We start from the raw sequence: 22,313 nt of genomic DNA, 5'->3' as shown, positions 1-22,313 counted from the left end.
TTCAATCAGACCTTTTCTCCAGTGGCCAGCAAGTTTGCACTGCAGCGCGATGGCACAATATCTTAAATAACTTACACAAGCTTAAAATAGTTGTGTAAGATTTTGTAGTTATACATCACATAAGGAAGGCAAACAGCAGATCTGTCTGTCTGGACTGGAACTAGCTGTGGATGTTGCCAGATCATCTACTTCCTCGAGGTGTCGCCCAAATGAATGACGCAGCCTTGATGAGCAGCGAACACTCTGGACCTCCAGCTCTGTATTCCTGCCTTTGTCCCTCACCCAAAGACACAAGAGGAAGAAACCCAGCATGATAGAGCTTGTACAATATTACTCTCAACATAGGCTATCCTCCTACATGCTCAGCTACAAATAGAGCCAACACCCCTGCTAGCTTTTGTTGTTAAACATTTCTCGGAGAGGGCCGAGGCTGCCCTGGGCCTGTTCAGCGCTGCCTTGCTCTGTGCAGCAGAACAGTCCAGCTCAGGCAGCAGTCAAGCACGCAAACGTCTCTGCACATCAGCATCCCGAGAGAGAGAGAGAGAGAGAGCAAGACAGAGAAAATGAGCAAGGGAGTGAAAGACAGAGTCAGTTGGAGGGTTGAAAGTGACTAAAATGCCCTTTCTGGGGAGTAAACAACCCATCTAGTCTCCTTGTCATCCAGCCAATCCCTCAGCATGGCAGCACATCATGGAAGAATAGCCCAAGGCGTGCCACTGAGCCCAAGGCCAGGGCCCAGCTGCATTAAAGCAGGGCAGCGTTGATCTTGGCTGCAGCTGAAAAACTGGGGGATATAAACCAATGATGACTGAAACATTGATGGCAAAACTGATTGCAATCCAGCAGGAATGCCCCGCGAGAAATCCCGACTGAGACTTCTCATTTTTGTTGTTGATTCTGTGTCAAAATGGGCAATGTTAGAGGCTCTAGTTTTTGGGTTGGGATGGTGTGCGCTATATTAAGGGGCGTTAGAATATTTTCTCCCCTTTGTATGCAAATGGAGGTGGGCTAATTAGCATTTCAAAGTACGGAATTCATCAGAATCCACTTTCACAGAGTTAGAGTCAACACCTATCTGACGGTCTCTAAGACACTGTGAGAGCATAACTAAACTGGATTGCAGTGCATCTAACAGAGGTTCATACTTTTCTGATCTTTGAGTGATACAAAACCCCTCTTTGTGTATGTGTAAGTAATGCACCCAGGACCACCAGTCAAAGGAAGGCACCTTTGCAAAACAACTCATGTGAACCATGAACTGGTCGTTCTCAGGGTTGGGTGCTGTGGAGGGCCGATGTGTGTTGAGATGCTGGGCTAACAGCCACTCACAACACCGAGTGAATTAGTAAAACGACACCACGTTGCTGTCATTAAAGGTTTGGCTGGCTTGCGTGGTCTTAAACGTCTTGGCCAGGGCTGCCTTGGGTGTGTAGCTATAAAGCAACTTCAGCGCCAGACAAAATAAATTGATTCTGAATGGGGAGGGATTCTTAGCGAGGGCTCTGACACACAGAGAGCCAACAGAAGCTTGAACAGTAACAAGCTAGTTAAGAGCTCTTTCCCTAGTGGACACTGAGAGCTTCTGCTAAGCTGGCTGCTAAACCGCCATCAGGTCAGTCCTAATAACACAACAGTGTGCCAGAGAAACACTGTGGAGGACTGTAAAGTTAGAAAAAAAAGACAGCAAAGTCACAGCCCATCCTAGTCTAGACCAAGCAATGTGGTGACATGGTTGGTTAGTTTCTATACTTGAGCAGGTGACTGCTTTGAGATGATGTCTGCTCATCTGTCACAGCCTATTATCAGCACTGCATCTGCAGTGCGAGCAGCGGAAACAGCCACCTGGGCTGAGGCTGTGTGCAATAGTGTGTATGTGTTAATGTGTGTGTGTGTGTGTGTGTGTGTGTGTGTGTGTGTGTGTGTGTGTGTGTGTGTGTGTGTGTGTGTGTGTGTGTGTGTGTGTGTGTAGATGGAAATAAGGCAGTGGGTTGCATGAGGACAGGGTTGCAGTGTGCAAAAATCCCCATTAGGAGCATGTACGCAGAGAGAGTCGAAAGCACCAAAGGATGTTGCTCAAAGACGTAGACTCAGAGTGAAACTACAACCGCTGTTAGCTTAAATGCTACCACAGAGTTTCTAAACGTTCAGAACCGCATGTAGAGATCGGTAGATATGCAAATGGAGAGATTTGTGCAGGGGTTTTTTTTTGTTTGAAAGACATAATTTCTCTACTACACCTGCCGCTGTGACTTCCTGTCAGACACCGAGGAGTTTTCCCCAACTGTGAATTCACATTTGAAAGATTATGACAACCTCAGCGTGGAAACACACGATACAAGCGTATTTTATGGTCATCATTTAAATGTTTCATCCTTGTTCTTGACAATTAACCTTTTCCCCGCTGGAGTTTGGCATGTTGAGTCCTTCTAAATGCAACAATACCCTTGAATCTCATCGGCCGGAGCGGTGACGTCAGGGTTCATGTGCGTATTCAGAGCACTTCAGGCACTGTACTTGCTCAACAGATAGCAAATTGATCCAAAATACAAAAGCGGCTTGTTTGAAATAACAGAAATTGTCTCTTATAAACCATGCTGTGTTCTCACTCATGTCTAACTGCTGGGGTCACGAGAGTTTTGACAGAAACGTGTCAACAGAACACAAAACGGTTGAGAAAATGCACAACCACAAACAACGTGAGAACAATCACACCAGCAAACAGCATCTGTCAAACGCTCCGGCTCACTTCTTTGTTGGATGTGAGCCACAGTGATGAGACATATATTTCCCACTGCAGAGGAAGTTCAGCCTACATGTGGTTGTTTTAAATTCCCCTTCTCTATCTGCCATCTGACCAATCACCTGACACCATCTTCACTCTCGTGCTTTGTTTTGAAAGGTTGAAGACGAAGGGATGAGCGCACGCCGATTCTTGATGGATGAGCGGCAGCGGCTGTTTCAAAGGCTGACACGCTTTCCAGAACGGGCCTCACAAATCTCTACAAAGCTCTACTTTTTTCAATACCGGCATCTTTCACTACCTTACTTTGAGGAAAAGAAACCAAAAAAAGGCAAACTTCTCAAACATGTCAGTGTTTGATGTTGTCTGTCAAAGTATTGAGTGCCTTATCAAATATGATAACCTGACAAAAACAATAAGCATCATGCCTAAAATTTGTCATTCACAAACAGAGGAAACAACAAGCAAGGCCTTCATTACTGGAATCTTTCATACCATTTCTGGCACTACCCCAATGATGCAGGATAATGATACGCCGCCTATATACCACGAAGTCACAGGTGATGCACTATGAGCTAAGTGTACATTAAATCGGGCTCTTTGCTAAGGCCTGGCAGCCGAAAGCAGCGCTCCACTTAGCTGCTACAGTCTCCGTTCTCATGCTCTTCGTTCAGCATTACCAATCCATCACTGAAAAGCAAAGGGGATTAAACATCTGTCAAAGCCTGCCCATTTCACCCAGCAGGAAAAAGACACATTCAGGCATCATGCATCTCTCCAGTGATTTAACGTCCTGTCTGCCTCTGACTCGGGACAGATGAGGTCATTCAGCTCTGAAATAATGCTCTCTGTCCGAAATACATTCGCTGCACACACCGACGACCTGAATGTAGTTGCAAATGTATTCCTTCCTACATTTTTAGGAGAGAACACATGTGATATACACTAATACAGAGAGGTGTTATCTGTACCCTCCTGCTGAAACCACAGAAGAAGAGATTCTGTTCTCATGAATTTATCACCTACTATTTCTCCTCTTATCACGGTCTGTATTTCCTTTCCTCAACCTATCCAACATTAGTCGGATGTCATGTGCTTGTAATCTGCTACAGACCTCCATTTTATTCCCTGTGGAGCTCCAGCTTTCCAATCAACTACTCCACCCTCCTCCCCACCTGCTCAATTCTTCCATTTTTCTCCCTAATCAACCATTCCATCAAAAGCATTCTCATTCCCTTCCTCCATCCTTCCCTTCCCACCCATTGGTCTGAAACTCTTCCATTCATCACGTTTCTTCCTTCCTTTCTCTCTCTTCATCTGCACATTTCTCCCCTTATCAGCTGCTTTCCCCACTCCATCCCTCTTTCTGTCCATCATCCCTGAGCTCTCTTTCTCTCTGTCTCTCTCTGTCTCTCTCCCTTCTCCCCTCACTTCCTCCCTCCATCAGTCCTGGCTGCAGTGTCCTTCACCCTGGGTCTGTATTCAGAGTGATTACACGCCTGGTTAGCTCATTCATGGACTCCACTCTGTCAGTGATGCACGCTGGACGCATGCCTGCTTGCCTCCAATGCAATCAGCTCACATGCCCACACCTTACCCGCATAGATAAACAATATACAACGTCTAGCTTTAAAATGCAGGTAAACAAAATCTCTCAACATGCAGAGAGGCCATCAGTCTTGGTCGGTGCAGAAAAGGCATTAGAGCTAAATAGACAGCTGACATTAATAACACATTATAGGGATGCCCTGTTGTCTAGACTAAGTAGTGCTGGCTTGAAAGCATATGTGCTGTAACTGTCTGTTAGTCACTTTGATTCATTTGAGAAGAGGGACCTCCTCAGGAAACACAACTTTCACCCACATAGGAAGTCGATGAGACTTTTAACAACTAACGTTTTTCTCCATTTACATAAACTATCTGATAATTGACTACCAGCTAATATTCCAGTCATTGCTGTATAAATCATAGGCCCTACAACTCTTCCTTCCTCAGATCAACAATCATTAAGTCCTTACTCATATACATTGCCAGCCTCATTTAGCACCTCTCTCTCCTCCTTTGCCTATCAACTTCAGCCTCCATAACGAACAATCATCAAGGAACAAAACCTTTATTTGCAATAGTTTTATTACTTCCCATAAAGCTGACTTTTTTATGATTACAGAGGCTTGGTTGGCAGTAGATGACACCACCTTGTTCCGCTGGGAGGGAGGGCTGCACCCCCCGCAATCTAAATCTATAACCAAACATGGGCAGATGTTGTCGACTCCAGGAAACACTAGATACTGTGTCACTGGTTGAAATGTTGGCCACTGTTATTTGAACCAGCCTAGAAATTCAGGAAGGGTAAGAGAAGTGGCTGTGTTTTAGAAAGATTGCTTTAAATGCTCCATGACTGACTGGCATCCTTTGAGCATCTGTGCTTTCTTTTAAGATGCTCCATGGCAGCTCGGTGTATATTGGCACAGAATCCTCATCAGCGATGTAATTCGCCCATGAAGTCAAGAATTTTTTTCCTCTGACAAAATCAAAAACATCAGAAACAAAATTTCACTTGTTACCTAGACAGTCACTGAACCCTCCCCTCTGAGCACCTGACTCCTCAAACAGCATTAACCTGATTGTTGGGGAGGGAGCTCATATTCAGACCCAAATATTCCCAGAGCCCACTTCTGCTCGATGAGAGCCTGTTTGGTAATAAGGTTTCTGTGATGTGGGGATGGCCGGGAATCTCAAACACTGGCTCCAGTACACAGAGAAGACGACGAAATCCTGAATTATCTACAACTGACAATGGCTGGTCATCAAGAGCAATGTTCTGGGTAAGAGCTCCTGTTTTACCAGCCATGGGCTGTTTCTGGACAATCTGCCTGACGTCTGCAGCGTTTGTTGCAAAGCTGGTTGTTGCTGATTCCTGCTACTAGCATTAGTAAACTCCTTGAACTCTGCATTGTTTTTTGTTTTTTGATATTTTATCAAATTGCTTGTTATAGGAGCTACTTTTCACCCCTCCTCTGACAAGTGTATTTCCAAGAGCATAGTTTGACGGCACGTTGTCATAAGGTGGTATTCTACTGTTGTATCAGAGTAGTTTTATGATTATAATTACAAGCACAGTGCCAGACCCGATACTGGTATCAGTATCAGTGTTTGCCAAACACATTGTAGATAACCAACCTGAGTAGTCATGAATTAACAATTTCGGGTTGTATACAAGCTTGCCTCATTTTTCTGTGAGAGTTTTGAATGTGACTTATTAAAGGGAGTCTTTGTTATGATGGAGAAAGTGAATTAATACCAACTGCATTAAGTAAAATCCATGATAATCCTGACTGCAGTGCAAACAGATGGTGACCTCCTCTTTTACTCATGTTCTTCGCCTTCCTCACCTCCTCCAACACCGAGACATAACTGGGTGTTGCTTTTGAATTCCTCAGAAATCACTAAGCAAACCAGTTTAGTTCAGACAGCACCAAGTGTTGGCACAAAAATTGATCATTATTTGATGTGAGTGACAGAGGGGGAAAAGGAAGAGGAGGTTAAGACCTATAAATCACAGTTACAAGGGAGAGAACATGCAACTCGAGACAAGTTGATGCAAGAACCAGTTACCAAAACCAGGAAAACAAGTGTCAGAAGGAGGGAAAAGAACTACAAGAAAGCTCTCAGAGAGTAAACACCTACACCAAGACTGTGAAACAGGTTTGTGAAACAGGCCATGCATGCAAAAACACGTGACAACTTTTCACAGGGTCATCAAAACTTACCAAGGTTGGATTCAGTGAATAATAAGAAAATGAGCAGAACCAAGCAGTGCCAGGAAAATTATTTTTGCTCATATAGCTCACAGTACTGGAGTTATGACTGAGAACATTAACAGTTTTAGAAGTGGCAATGACCTCGTGCTACCCAAAGTTCAGGTCCTCCTTTGCCCATGGCCTAAAAAAACAACAAACCCATTGGTAGTCTGGTTGGGGGTCTAGAGGGACTGCATTGTTATCTCTCAGCCAAAATGTCACAAAGTGAAGAAACACCCCTGAAAACATGCCTCCACCCTTCCTCAGCACTGATCTGCTGCAGCCAGAAAGCCAACCTGATAACCAGACAGCAAAAACAATAACAGTGACCACAATGACACACATTACTGCGCAAGTCCAAACTGTTTGTGCAATGGACCTGCCGTTTTCCTGTTTGGTTACATGTCTGATCCCACTGCATTTCAGAATTAAGCATCACAGCGGTGAAAATAAAGTGTACCCATGAGCATGAAAATGTGTTAAAATACAGAAAAGAAACTGCAAACACCCTGGACTGCAATTTCATTGAGTCCTCCCTTCACTTGCAGGCAAATACGACTTGTGTTCTGACCAAACCATGTACTGCCTTCAAGTTTGCATAACAAATTTATAGGCATAAGGCATCTGAGCTCTACCACAGCAGACTGGACCGGTCACTCACTCTTATCACTTTCAGGTTCATTCTGAATACACTGATCATGGCCTTGAACTTCGGCTGTAAAGCAGGTGTCAGACTGACACAGATGAATCTCACTCAGTTTTACTCACCGCCACCTTTCAAACAAAGTCGTGACCCAGACCAAAAGGAAAGTGACAAATCAGCATCATCAGTGTCTGTCAGGTGTCACCTGCTCCATCAAGGCAAAGATGACACAAAGCTTTTAACACCTGAAGTTACTGTACTTTGCACCTCGCGTTTGAGACATATATTATGTTTCAGCTTAATTCAGTTCCGTTAACCTTACTAAAATCAACCAACATTTATTTATCATCCTCTATGGCACCTATCTCACAAGCATGACAGCAGTATTATCCACCAGAGAGCTCGTTGACACCAGAACCTCTGTTGTGTCCCAAAGGCAGCACATTAGGTAAGGTTAGGTTAGCATGGCTGCTAACAGTGGGTCCCATAAAAGCGGCCAGCGCACCTTGCAACCGCAATAAACTAAACCCGGGCACAGCCGCGTTAGCAAGACTGACGGGCTGCTAGCGTTAGCCCATTCGCTGTGTTAATCATTCCTATTAATAAGCTCCCTGTGTAGCAAACTGGCCTCTACACAGACATTCATACGACCTAATCTGGGCGCTGCCATCGTTGGCTAGCTCGCTGCAGGCCACAGAGATGCCCAAAAATACCGCCTTGCCCTGGGTAACATTAGGCTGGTTTAACGTTACTGTTGAACCGTGAGACCGTTGCCAGCTTTGCTATCAAGCTAGCATCGCAGGGCTAAGCTAAGCTAGGCAACATGCTACCCGCTTGTGGCAAGATTAATGCGTTTAAGTGGAAATTTGACAGTATTCAACACGACACTGCACCTGTCTAATGCTGACTGTGGTGGTGTCAGTCACTGTGCGGTGAATTTGCAGCCAGCATCAGAAAGACTGCGCAGCTGACCTGACATGGGAGAGTAAGCTGGCTAGGCAAGTTAGCTGTCTGTACTCACCCCATTAACCAATCCATGGCGCTGTTTGTAGCTAGCTTAGCTACCGTTAGCTGGCAGGGGATAAATCCACCAGGAGCTGGAGGCGACCCCCTAGTTTATCCAGCCACCACCCTTGCTGCCCTGGCTGCCTGGCCCCCGAGTCCCGTCGCTCGCCCTGGGGCCCGTGTCTCTCCCAGCTGCTGGATCCTGGCCGGTCAAATACCAGCGCCGCTTAAACTTGAAGCGATTGTCCTTGTTTTGGTCCCAAGCTAGCTCGGATCATGAACTGGCAGTAACACAGTCAGATCAGTCTGTTAGCTGGTAGCGGGTGTGCAGCATTGAGTGACTTTGAGCACGAAGGAGAGCAGGGCAGCGGTGCGGGTCTGCCTGGAGTCGCGGTGTCCGGTGTGCAGTGGCGCCGAGTGAGGCTTGTCTGCTGGGATGCCGCTGGTCAACCCGGTAACCTCTGTCATGAAGCCTTGTATGGCTACCGTGCTAGCTGACAGCCTGAATCTCCACTGGAGCTGCTGCTGTCTGAGCGAAGTCTAAATCGGAGTCCGGAAGTAAACACAGACCCGACCCACTCTGTCTCTCCTGTGCGTAAAATGCGTGTCACGCAGGCTGTTATGTATGTATGAACATGGATGCAATGGGTTACGTAGCAGTGAGTTTGACTGTCAGAAAAATGCTTAAAAGGAAAGATCATTGCGTGTGTTGTTGACATATTTTTAAGTTTAATTGCTAGAGCACAGCGGGCATTGAAATGAAGATTTTGATGTTGCACACACACATGTCATTCAGGCAACTGCCCTGGGTCCACAGACCCCCCTGGGGCCCCATATGTCACTGGGTTCAGGCCATTTGATTAACTGCAACTTTGCTCGGGAATTTGCATCAAAAAAGCACAATATCTACCAAAGCAGGTCCAGCATTATTAGCACCAACAATGTTCTGCCCCTGTCTTGTAGAGAGACTATATGACTAAATCTAGTTTTTAGAGCTTTATTATTTATTTTGCTCCTAAATGAAGTTGTAAAAACACATTGAAAGCTTGAGACCAGGTAGTGTCACAGCCTGGTCTCAAGAGCAGCATTGGGTCTCAGGGTCTGTGGGCATATAATGAAGCTGCCACATACAGTCTGCTGTCTGCCCGTGTATTTGATGGGAATCTGAGGCGACACAATGTACATACACAATGTGCAGAGGGTGGCAGGCTGGGGGTCAATAGGGGCACCGGGGCCCACCAGTTAATCTGTCCATGTCTTTGCTTTTAGTAAGCCTCCTGTCGTGTTCATCATTATAACATAAAGAATAGAAAGAACCCTCCAAACAAAACTAAGACAAATGTCACCGGAGGCCATAAATCTAAACAGAAAGCACTCATGTGCACTGACCCTTCACTGTGAACCCGTGCAGGCAGGACAGTTACAGTGATGATATATGTATCACAAGCTTAATTATTATATAATGTCAGCCGAACCGCTCTGCTTGTTCTTAGACACAGGCCGGGCAGAGGCAGAACAAACTGTTTTTTATGTCTTCACCCACTTGAAAGACTTAAGTTAAACTGATGACCCACTGCATTCACTGAGGCAACATGACATTTGATCAGCTGATGCAGATCTTCATATCAGCTACTCTGTATAGAGAAATAGAGCTGAAAATTAACTACTTTGACAGTTGCTTAATATGTGAAGTCACTTATCGAGCAAAATTGCAGGCAGCGCTGGATTCATTTACTGGAAAGTGAGGATTTGCCGTTTTTCTCAATTTTATTTCACAAAACAAGACATTTTTTTCAATGTGGGTTTTCTATTTTTGGCACAGGGATATATTCAGTCCCATAATTCATCATGTAGACTGCCCATGCTTTAACTTTAACCCATGACTGCTCGGTCTTTGTAGCTTTTCATAGCTCTTTCCCTTCTTCCATTCCCTCCTTTCTCTTCTCCTCTTTCAGAAACTGACCAATCGGACAGATGCATTTTGAAAAAATGGGATCAATGTGTTAAAAAAATGCCTGTCTGCCTCCCTCTCTCTGAGAGACAGAGTCGTCATCAAGTCCCACCACTCCTCTCTCCCTTCTTCCTTTCCTGTCTCCCCTTCTCCTCCCTGCTACCTTCTCCTTCTCTTCTTCTTCTCTGCTCCACTCAGCATCATCAGGCTTCTATAAATAACAGTGGCACACACACAGGTGACGGAGAGGGCATTCAGAATAGGAGCCCTGTTAACAGGAGGCAGAGCTGCATGATTGGCTCGTTGTCTTTCCAGCGCCCTGCTGGCCTCCAATCAGTTCACTGAGAGGCGGGGTTATATTAATGATTGACAAGAAGCTGGTGGAGCGGTCAAACCTGGTGTAATGCTGATAAGAGCCACACGGGGGCGGTGTGGGATGTTTGTTGATACAGGTCTGAACAGACGCTGCACTGCATTTAGTCAAACCTCACTTTTACAGGACTAATACAGTTGCGTTGTAAACAAGCTGATCTGAGTTTGAAATCTATTTCATTGATTTTAAGATCCATGCGCCCTGTGTAGAACTGATTTGGAGGTATAGCATGAGTACATAACTTTACATGACCTCTTGAACACACTGTATGCAGAGAAATGTCACAAATCAAGACATCCAAAACATAAAAGCTCATTTTTGTTTAGTATCTACAGGTTCTCAAAAGAGTAAAAAAAAGAAAGAACATGTCTGGAAATTATCAAACTATATAAAAGTGTTTTTCAGTATGTTTATAGCTTCAAAATTCTATTTTAAGAAGAAGAAGAAGAAGAAGAAGAAGAAGAAGAAGAAGAAGAATTCCTTTATTCGTCACAATTTTTTACACAGAACATGCAGAGTTGAGGGGGAAACTGCACACACATGCATTTGTGAAATTCTTTCCTGCGTTTTGACTCATCCATGGTCAGTCCTTCCTGTGCGGCAGACCAGGAGCGGTGGGCTGCCAGTCGACCGGCGCCCGGGGACCCAGTTCTCGTTTGTCACCATTGGTCAGGTGGTGATCTTCTTACATGTTTTTAGTGGGGGTATTTTCATGGAGGATACCCCAGGTGCACATGGGGAGAACATGCACACGCCACACAGAGAGGCCCTTATTTTTCCTTGAGCAGCAGGTTCAAAGGCATGGTGGAGGACACGCCACCGGCGCCCACAGCGGGATTCGAACTGGGACCTTCTACCTGTGAGGCGACAGTGTTACCACCAAGCCACCAAAAAAATGGAGATGCCAGGGATTGAACCTGGGGCCTCATACATGCAAAGTATGCACTCTACCACTGAGCTATATCCCTATATTTGGATTCATTGTTAAAATCATTGCCGTCCATGGTGAACACACACAGTGAACGATTTGCATTTTCTTGTCGATATCTGTTTGATAAGGTCAGTATTGGTACCAATAACAATGTATATTGGTATGTCCATGCATCAGTAGCCTCATGAGTAGATGGTAGACCCTGTGGCTCTTTATGCATATTAGCAGTTATGGTCTCTCTAGTAGCCCCTTGTCACCGCAGATATTTTGACATGCCACAGTAGAAAAGGTTCAGATTTAAATAATAAAATTATTGATGGCTGAAATCCATTTATTTGCTTCAGTTTCTGAATATTTGCTGTTGTGCATTCTGGCTCCACCCGCTCCATTAACTCTTTTTGACCCCACAGTTTCGGACACACTCCAATGACCAAATTCATGACGCCATTTCAGCATGACTACAGCGGCCTATGCTCATTCTCCAATGACCTCAGATCAGTCCAGTGAACTATGTTTAACTCTCACAAGGACATAAGCCGCGGTGTGTTTTCAGAGGGCCGGCTGGTGCCAGAGATGAGCTCTGTGGGAAAGTGAGCCACGCTCTGGTCAGGTGCTCGTCTGAGTTTGCCAAGGTCACTTCCTGAAATCCATCCACCCATCAATACTGAGCCATTCAGGGGTCGATATGTTCCCATTTCACATCATCCCAGCCCGTGCAGTGCATGAGCGAGCTCAGCGTCAGTTCAGCTAATATATCCATACAATGCAGTCTATCGTCTGTCATTTTCAAGCTTTTTATGTTCAAACTTAGGTGAGAATGACAGAAAATTGTTGATTAAGCCTGACGGTGTTTGTAGCGTCATGGATTCTATGCTATAAACTGTAGCTCGTGTACAGGTGGCATAAGGACAGCAAAATATTACACCTTAATGTATGATTGCATTGTGTTTCAATGGAGCTTTTCCACTGCATACATAGCAAACATACAGACACAGGTGTGCCTAATTTTCTTAATGACGGCTTAATTAAGTGTTGCAGCACTTGTGCCTTTGAACTGGAGCGCCTAGACCAATTAAAGTCATTATCAATGCTCGTAATTACACCTCTGCTTTCTCTGCTATGACGTACCAAAATATCAGCCATGAAAAAGGCCTCAACAAGAGTCTCAGCAAAAGAGAGATGTTACAAGCCCCATAAAGGTGGTGTTGTTGCATGGCTGCTGTAGTGGGTGTTGTTACACGGTACAGCTTTATTGTGTCCACCTGCAATAACTCCTTCAAGAAGGTGTCAGAATATTTCTGAATATCAAATGTCCAGACAATCAATTAAGCTCCAGCAACATGGAAACATTGGCATTAACTGCTGGGAGCCTGGGCAAAGGCTGTCATCTATCTGATCCTCTCTATGTCAATGGACTGAGCATGACTTATATAAAACCGATGGCATACACCCAAACTGGAAAGGGACCAGGAAACTATATAGCTTTTAACTCTTTCTGGATTCAAAACGCAGCCGCTCTTTATTGAGCGGGTCCTGCTGGCTCATGGCCTGTTGTTATTCACTCACGTAATAACAGTCCTGATCAAAGCTGCCAAGTCCCAGAAAATCCTCACAATATTGATAACCGTTTACTCCACAGCCATATTCCTGTTATTATCAGTGAAAACCGGGGTGTTAAATGTAAGAGCTACAGTTTTTGAAATCCGAGTAACATCATCCACATTCAGGCCTCCTGTATTTCCCATCTCCTGCCACTTTGCCAAATGTTACTTTCAGCAGTGGCTTTATTAATATCTGATCACTTTTTGCTAAATCACTGCTTATTCATGACATTATAAATGACCAGAGTCTTTATTTTATCGGTTTATATGAAACCTGGCTAAAGCCAAATGACTTGGCAATCACCTCCAAATCACACTAGTTTACAAGTGTCACGTGAATGAAGAGGAGGAGGGATCATAGCTGATATATATGATGCATTTAATTCCATTTGAGGTTCCTCTTATGGACTCTAAGTAGCAATCATTTTATATGGCACCTTTATATTGACAATCATGGCTTTTAAACACTTTTTTGTCAGTTTTCTTCCTGTCTTAGTGACATACTGACACATATGGACAGTGTTTTAATCATGGAGGAATTTAATATCCGTGTTGATGACAAATCTGAGCCATTCAGTGAAGCTTTGACCTTGTAGATTCTACTCGTACCTGCTCACCTCCGCTTGACCTATTCTTGACATATAGCCTCTCTCTGTCCAGTGCAGCTTTCTCACCACCTCTACCTGTCCTTTCCAGCCCGTTCTCAAAAACATACCAACAACGTGTCGACTGCATATTTCCGCTCATGAGACATCGCCACGCTCTGTCCCATACATTCCATGGCCGATGCTGAAACACTTCTTGATGCATCATCTGGGCTCGACTATTGCAACACCCTTTTCTTCGGCTTACCTAAATCTGCTTGTGCAAAACACTGCTGCTAGGAGATTAACCACGACTAGAAAATGTGATTATGTGATCCTTGTTCTTATTTCATTACGCTGGCTCCCTGTACATGCTAGATATGACTTCAACATTTCGCTTTAAACTTTTGAATATTACACAGACTTGCACCCTCCTGCTTATCACCTCTAGTCACTCCTCACATACCTGTTAGGGCTCTGCAATCTCAAAACGCAGGTTTCCAGACTGTTCCAACAATGAATTAAAGATCAGTAGGTGGTAGGGCCTTCTCTTAACGAGCCCCTTTTCTCTGCAATTGTCTTCCTGTCCACATTAACTCAAAACACATCTTTTCCCATCAGCCATCAGCCTCACTTGGCTTTAAATATTAAACTATGGTTATCCAGCTTATGTATGTAGCCTTTGGAGACATACTTCATAATAGCAGGGTGTAATAAACTTTGACATGACTTGACATCTGTCCTGATCGCAGCAGAAGCTCACAGCAGTGATGATTTGACTCTTACAGTTTCACTATTACAGTGTGTAGGAAGTGAAGGCAGCTACATTTTGGCTTGTCATTGCAGAAAAGCTAATAACAATAACAATGTCTCCACTCGATTCAAGCGACCATGTGAGCTATTGTTGTCCTACTGTAACGTGTCAAAATGTCTTCTGTGGAAATTTGTAGCTATTAAGCCACGCACCCCTCTTTCTCTCTCTCTCTATCTCACACACACATACACATACACACACTCACACCACATACCTACAGATCAGCTCAGTGCCAGGGTGAGTGAGGTATTGGCTGCGCCATGACTGATATGATTTATTCATTGCTGGCAGCGGTAACTCAAAAAGCCATTAGGAGGCATTAAAATGGAGACACCTCGCATTACTCTTGCATGAATAATAAATGTTTAATAGAAGCAGTGAGGAGTGTGTGCGCATGTGTGTTTTTCGGTTTTCATAAATTACACAGTAACTAGACGTAACATTTGGTTTGTAGCTTTAAAAGGACTTTTTCATGCCCTCATAAAACTAAAACTATGTTTTGATTGGAAGTGTTTGATTCCAAAGCCCTCTTAAAAATATTTTCCAAACCCACAAATGTTTAGGGAGCAACCTGAGAACAAAGCTCAAGGTCAGCGCGCTACCTGAGAGAGATTACTATAATAAACTCACAATTAAATATTATTCAAGCACTTTGCTTGAAAATTAAACACAAAGTGCGTTTACCTAACTGGCTTTATGCACACAGACAATGTGTGTGTGTGTGTGTGTGTGTGTGTTTGTGTCTTAGACATGCTTACCGTTAGCAGTCTGATGTCATCACTGCGGATTCATTTTCAGTTTCTCAATTATGATCACACAATATAAGGTGATGGTAATGGCCACTTGCATGACTGGGTTTCATATTGTCGGCACCGCCAAGTCTGTCTGCCTGTGTGTCGATTCAGTGTATGCTGTAGTGAGTGTGTGTGTGTGTGTGTGTGTGTGTGTTCTTGTGCTTGTGTCATTGCTGGCTCCACACTGACGGCTGATGTCTTGCCATATGAGTCAGTCTCAGTCACATTACTCATGTCTGCAGACCTACCTGGCTCCAGAGCTCCCATCCTCGCAAGAAGGAGAGAGGTGGAGGACAGAAAGGGATGGCTTTGGAACAACAGATGGAGGGTGAAGGCAGTGCTGCAGTGAGAGAGATTTGAAGCCTGTCGGGTGAAGGTGAAAGAAGAGGAGATCTGAGAAGAGATGTGGCAGATTTAACAAAAGGAGAGAAGTGAAAGCAGAAGGACTGATAGAACAAAGGGGCTGAAAACCATTAAAAAGGGAAGCAGGAGCAGAGGTGCACTGCTTGCACAGTCTTGCCTCCGGTGCATCAAACCCAGACTGACAACAGTAGTCTGCACAACAGCCAAAGCATCCTGTTTTAATGCAATAAATTTTCCATGCACACAGAGATACAGCACCCCCCCGACCCCCTCCCCTCTTTCTGTTTCAAGCAAATCAGACATGAAGTCATTTTCAGCCAGAAGCAACTCAACAGAAATAGCTTGCATGTGGCTCTGAGGTCATGGGCAGAGAGAGGAGAAATGATAACAGAGCAGCAGCCACAGACACTGTGTGTCAGCAGCAAGCAGTCTGCTGTGTGTGTGTGTGTGTGTGTGTGTGTGTGTGTGTGTGTGTGTGTGTGTGTGTGTGTGTGTGTGTGTGTGTGAGATTCACTCTTTGTTTTAGCAACATAAAAGTCATCCCATCTTTGTGCTTGTTAAAGCTGCCCACCATCTGATCATGGTGTGTTTGCAGTGAAAACAAAAAATATTCATGAAACTTTCCAAGCAAAAGGAAAACGCCTTCAAATATATATGCATATATAAAATGCTTTTTGGATACTGTCACAGTGCTTCAGAGCCCACATTGTTGCTACTTAACAAGGTCTTATTTGATCTTTTGTTACATCACTCTATCATATCAGTCCATTTTTTTGTAATAACTGATGAAATTTGTATTTTTAATCCCTGTGTAGATGACCAACTTTTAATTTATTGTTTAATATGTTTATTAAAAAAGGAAATTTTGCAAAGGTGTGATGTGTTGCAAAATGATTTAACAAATTGCACACACGTGCATCTTAATGGAAATATCAAACCTGACAGGTTTAATTCCTCTAAGATGAAGAGAAAAGTGTACTGTACTTTATGGGGAGCAAAGTATTACCTCTGATGCTCTAAAGCTGTGTATTCAAATCTACAGACAGAAATAAGAGCAACACTCCACTCAAAGTATCCACAAATCACAGCTCTACATTATGGATTCAGTCAGGAATAGCTTCACGGTCAATGCCGGTGTCGTCAGAAAAACATGTTTTAAATAGCTCGTTCTAATGGATTCCCTTCAATCTAAGGCCATAAGAAAAGGAAAGAATTAAACAAGAAAACTATACAATCATTTAAGCTTTCCCAGCAGACCTAAACTCTGAAAGGGGGCATTTATGGTACTTAACTGATTTGGTCTTTAAATGGCTGGTTCCGAACCTGAGGAGAAACATACTGGTGCTTACATATGTGTCAGACCAAACCTGTGATTACTGTAGTCTGGTTTTAATACGAGGTGAGGCAGTGTCTGACCTTGTGTCAGCAGTGCACATCCACCTGAAGCTCGGGCTTCTTCAGCGGTGGTCCGGGATGTGGTTTTGGAGGTGCAGACGCTGAGATATGGGATATGCGCTGCTATGTTGCAGACTAGCAGGAACAGTGTGTGTGTGTTGACACACTGATGGGGTTTGGACCTGGGCAGAGAGTGCTGATGGGGCTGATGCTGAGAGAGAGAGAGAGAGAGAGAGACTGTGCTGCAGTTTGTTCCACCATTAGAAAGACAGATACAGATGTCAGCACCAGCAGCTGCTTTAGTCAGCACTTTGAACACACATACACACACGCACGCACACACTCAATGACAGTGAAGAGGGGCTGCCTCTCTGCTACATGCAGGGAGGAAACGAAGACACACGCACTCTGTCTTTGTCCATTCATTCAGTGTCATTGCTGAAAACAGAGGCGAAGCGAAACCTGACGACTGACAGACTGATGCGCATTCAATCTGCTGCTGGCTTGAATCGTAGAACAAAAGTATTGATCGCCTCTGGGCTTCCTGTCAGGGGACGAACCCCGGGCTGCCGAGTTTGACTGGGAGCCAGCAGTAGGTGGCAGCAGTCAGTTACACAACACCTGCCTGAGTAATCACGACAAGTGTGTGTGTACCTTCTGGTGCTGCTCTGTGTGCAAATCAACCCCCCTGCATATTCCATCACCTCCATACATGGAAATTACATTAAACCCGTCTCTGTGGTTTATGAAAATCAACCAGGTGGATCCCTGAACGTTACTAACACCAATTTCTGTTATTGTTGTTCATATCAAAGGCTCCAGACAGCACGGTGTGGCCCTCGCAAACTGTCTTTGTTTTCCAGTGATTTGCCAGTCTAGACACCCCCCCTTGTCTTGCTGTAATGCTGCGGTGTGTAATACACAGGTGGCCATGACAACGCTAACTGCATTAAGCTGGATTACCTGAGGCCTGCTGAGCCTCAGAGCCAGCCAGGGATTCCTCCTCACCACAGGCCTCACACACACACAGGCACACAAACTCTTGCCTGCTGCTGCTGCTGCTGCTGCAGAAAATGCGCTAACGATCTCCCTGCGTTCATTTATTTAGCTCATTTCACTGCGGTGAGTTGGAATTCACGTCGAAATGAAGACGGACTCATGAATGTGCTTATGACTGAAGGAGGGCAGCAGCAGGGAGAGAATATTAGACACACATGTTTGTACCAAGGTTCCCGCTGGCCTGACATAGAGGAGAGGGAAACTACCACAGGCTGCCCGGCCGCTCAGCCCACAGAGCTCAAGTTTTTGCCCATTTGCGTGAGAGATGGATAGGGATGAGAGAGAGGAGACAGACAGAGGAGAATAGTAGGACGAGGAGGCTGCCAGACTACAGGGTTATATAAGGACAAGAGTTTTCCATGGAAAAAAAAGGGCAAGAAATGCTGTTTGGAGTCAGTCATCCTCAGTGACGCGTGGAAAAGTGTGGAATGCTGTGCTGACGCAACTTTCGAGCAGTCTGTTATGAGAGTGTGTTTGTGATGAAAGTGTGCGAAAAAGGAGCAACGCAGAGAGGAGAAGAAGAAGAAGAAAGTGGGCTGCTCTGTGAAAATATGTGCGTGTGTAAGTGCACTTTGGATGTGAGTGCACATGTGTGTGAGTGGAAAAGCGGGGAGAGAGAGAGAGCGCCGTAGCCTGCTGACGTAACAGTTCCTAACTGTTTCCATATAGACGGCCTGGGACCAGGCGCCAGGCAGCTCCTCAGCATGGATACGTCTGGTACCCATCAGCCAGTGTGAGAGGGAGGATACACACTCAGACGCTCACACACACACAAAACACATATTCGCGCACATATAAAAATGCTTCAGATTTTCATTTCACAGCTATGACACACAAAACATGACCATTCATTCACATATGCATATACACATACATGTGCATGGATGAGCAGCAAACGGCTCATTCATAAAAACACAGAAAAGTGGAAAAAAAAGGGGAAATCTTGACTAAATGCAGATTGGAGGTGACACAATCAATTGCCAAATCAATTTTCAATATTTTTTCCTTGCAAAAACGCCAAATGTGGTCTGGGTTTTGGACCGTTGGTCAGAGAGTCCAAGACATTTGAATGCATATACACTGACAGATGGACATCTCATATGCATGCATAAAAATACCCATGAAAATATGTCTATGAGTGCACACAGAAATATGTAGCATATCCGCACACACTTACTTTGCATTCTTTCGTGCTGCCTGCCTGACTTTAACCCTCCCATATATTTGTTTTGGTGAGCAAACACCATGTAAAGTAAGAAGCAGATAGAAGATAGAAATGAAAAAAGTGAGTGAGAATTATGAAAAACTGCATCAGAAAGCTTTTTCAAGCCGCTGAAGGGGTTCAGTACACCAGCAACAAGAAACCTGAATAGAAGTGCAGACTTCAGCACAGTGGAGGGGAGACTGTAGACGAGCAGGTTACCCGAGATGCAGATCCATATAATACGAGCTGAGGGCACCTTGAAACACACACACACACACACACACACACACACACACACACACACACACACACACACACACACACACACACACACACACACACACACACACACACATATTGTGAAAGGATTATCTGTTATGATCCAAGTGATGAATGCACACACCAACATTCTGGGCTCATGTTAGAGAGAATGAGAGTGAGAAACTGGGATTTGCTATGTATTCCATAACCGTGGCGGTCTTGTCATGGGGGATTCCCATGATGGTGGTAAATTAAAGACAGACGCATATGCAAGAGCAGAGGGACTCAGCTGGAGATGCTGGTAATGCCATTTCCTCTGCCTGTCTCCTATTGGACTCAGTGAAACGCACATTAAGACAGCATTGTGATCACTGAAAAATGCCAAGGGCCATCTGGTTTTGCTTGCGTATGTGTGTGTGTGTGTGTGTGTGTTCTGTGTGGATTGAACCAAATGGTGGGGCTTTGGGAAGGATGCTTTGTTTGCAGAGAGATGTTGTTTGATTGTGCGAGGTGAAATTCCACCATGACATCATGAAACCAAAACTGCCTTTGTACGCAAGCCCCCATGGAGGGGACTCGAAAAACTGCCCCCCTGCTGGATTTGGACGCTGTTTTCCTGTGACGTCGGTCGACTCTGCGTCCTCTGGGGGCAAATACCTCTCTTTGTCGTTCTTTTTCTCACACACTACACCACTACCTCACCTCATTCTCTCATCCCCTGGAGGTAAGCGCTGTTCAAACACATCACATCATTGGCAAACACTGCACCCTCACCAGCCGCCCTCCCGCTCCTGAGTCCGCAGACACTCAGAATCAGGAAGAGGTGAAAACCTGAAGTCGTGTGTGTGTGTGTTTGTGTGACGGTTGTGAGAAAAGGAAGCAGAGGGATAACACCAGCCATTGAGTCAATCTGAGAGAAGACAGGGAACAACAGGGTGACGTTGCTCAGAGGTGTGGCTAACAGGTCCCTGAAGGGGTCTCTTCCTCCTGTGGGACTGTATCACGGGTCACTGATGGAAGCACAGACTGGTCGTCAACCTCCGGTGTACCTGCACATTTCCTCTTTCAGCTTGTAGTGAGATAACACTGTCAGAAACCAAATCTGTTTTCGAGATTTTGTCACTTCTGGAGGGACACAACAGGACTCGGGTAGCTGATTCACCCTGTCTCTGTCTTAGTGCTAGCCTAAGCTAACCTTCTCCTGGCTGGCTGCACAATCATATATTTAAGTGCATTTATCTTATGATGCTTTTGATTGCAGGGCTTTCACTTTTAACAGAACATTTTTACATTGTGGTATGGCTGCTTTTGCTCATAATGGAGCATTTATTACACTGTAAGCAATAATTTAGTGTAAACTTTGTAATAAGGTGGATGTGCCTTTTCAACAAAGCAATTTTGAACACATCATCTCTCTTAAATAATTCACCATCCCATCAGCATATTAAAGCATGTGGCCCAGTCTGAGAGAAAAAAGAAATCAATGAAGCCGTGTTGTGCGGTCAGAGTGGAGTTGGTTAAACACAAAATCAATAGCAAAGAAGACTCCTGGACTCGGCATGTGCTAATGTGCTGTTTGTCTGGTTTGGTGGAATTCTGTTCCCAGCCCCGTTCAGCCCCCATGTAAGAACACAAGAAGAAGAAGAAGAAGCAGAGAGGAGTCTGTATTTTGTCATGTCTGTATTTTTGTCTCATTTTCACAAAACATGTACAGGGGAAGGAAAAGCCTTTCAATAGAACCTGAGGTATTTTTGCGTCAAGCAGCCTAAGGTATCAGGATTTTCTTTTAAAAACTCATCTAAATTCATCAGTGTTCTTAGATGCGTTGCTATTTACACAACATAATAATAATAATAATAATAATAATAATAATAATAATAATAATAATAATTGATAACAATTTTAGCAAATGGGACAGCCTGCATCATCTTTGTTACATGTCATAAATAATTCTAACAACATTTCTTAAAAATATAGAGGAGGGCGAGGAGAGGAGAGGTCGCTTGAGCCTCGGGGGAACATAGGAGTCTATCTGAACTTACTGTAGCTGCAGCAGCCCAAGGTCAAAGGTCAGAGATCACCAGAGAGAAAAGCTAATCAAGGGTCAAAGGAAAAATAAACACATTTTGCATTATAAATAAATAATCTCGCACCAGGAGAGCAAAGTTTTCATTTCTTTCACCTCAAGATATGAAGATCCTCTTTTTTCTTTCCATTTCGTTACGCTGTTTTTATCAAAGCTTTGGAAAATATGAAATAAAAGCAAAAAAAAAAAAAAAGACAGAGAGAGAGAGTGAGAGAAAGCGAGGGAGCTTTATGGACATGCATTGTGCTGATGTACCAGCAGCTGTGTACCCTGTGCCGGGCTTGGCTCACTGAAAGATCCCCTGAGAATAAACAAAAGGGTGTGTGTAGGGCCTATGCTTTACATGTGTGAAAATATATGTAAGTGCATACAGTATAGGGTGTGTGTGTGTGTGTGTGTGTGTGTGTGTGTGTGTGTGTGTGTGTGTGTGTCGGTTTCAGCTTTGGTGGGATGTGCTATGATGATAATGAACCAGTGCTGGCTTGGAGAGGACACTCGGTACAAGTCTGTACATTTCAAACCTGGAAAGAGCGTGCGTCTGTTTGCATATAGTTGTTGTCATGCAAGCCCTCGTGAAACTGGCAGAAAATGTTTTACTGTAAACGAGTGACGAGAGTGTGTGTGTGTCTACTTTGTCTTCCTCTGCACACAGTCAGAACCTCGTTTGTGATGAATCCATGAATACAGACAGATGCAGATGAGCTAAAAC

The 22,313-nt window shown here is 44.4% G+C and overlaps 1 protein-coding gene and 1 non-coding gene across 2 annotated transcripts in view; both read right to left on the bottom strand.

Moving 5' to 3' along the window:
* The window catches only part of mob2a (MOB kinase activator 2a), a 63,069-nt gene extending 54,309 nt beyond the window's left edge, over positions 1 to 8,760 (bottom strand). Inside the window, exon 1 of the mRNA XM_070972442.1 lies at positions 8,205 to 8,760. Within this exon, the coding sequence (XP_070828543.1) occupies positions 8,205 to 8,221 (17 nt within the window). The 5' untranslated portion in view covers positions 8,222 to 8,760. The remainder of the gene's footprint in view (positions 1 to 8,204) is intronic.
* A 2,648-nt stretch (positions 8,761 to 11,408) lies between these two features.
* On the bottom strand, positions 11,409 to 11,480 carry trnaa-ugc (transfer RNA alanine (anticodon UGC)). Its single transcript has one exon. It is a non-coding gene; the product is annotated as a tRNA-Ala (tRNA).
* Between the last annotated feature and the right edge of the window lie 10,833 nt (positions 11,481 to 22,313).

This window comes from Chaetodon trifascialis, chromosome 10, assembly GCF_039877785.1.
Source record: "Chaetodon trifascialis isolate fChaTrf1 chromosome 10, fChaTrf1.hap1, whole genome shotgun sequence".
NCBI classification, from domain to species: domain Eukaryota; kingdom Metazoa; phylum Chordata; class Actinopteri; order Chaetodontiformes; family Chaetodontidae; genus Chaetodon; species Chaetodon trifascialis.
The sequence above is the reverse complement of the archived record's forward strand: the minus strand, read 5'-3'. Positions and strand labels throughout refer to the sequence as shown.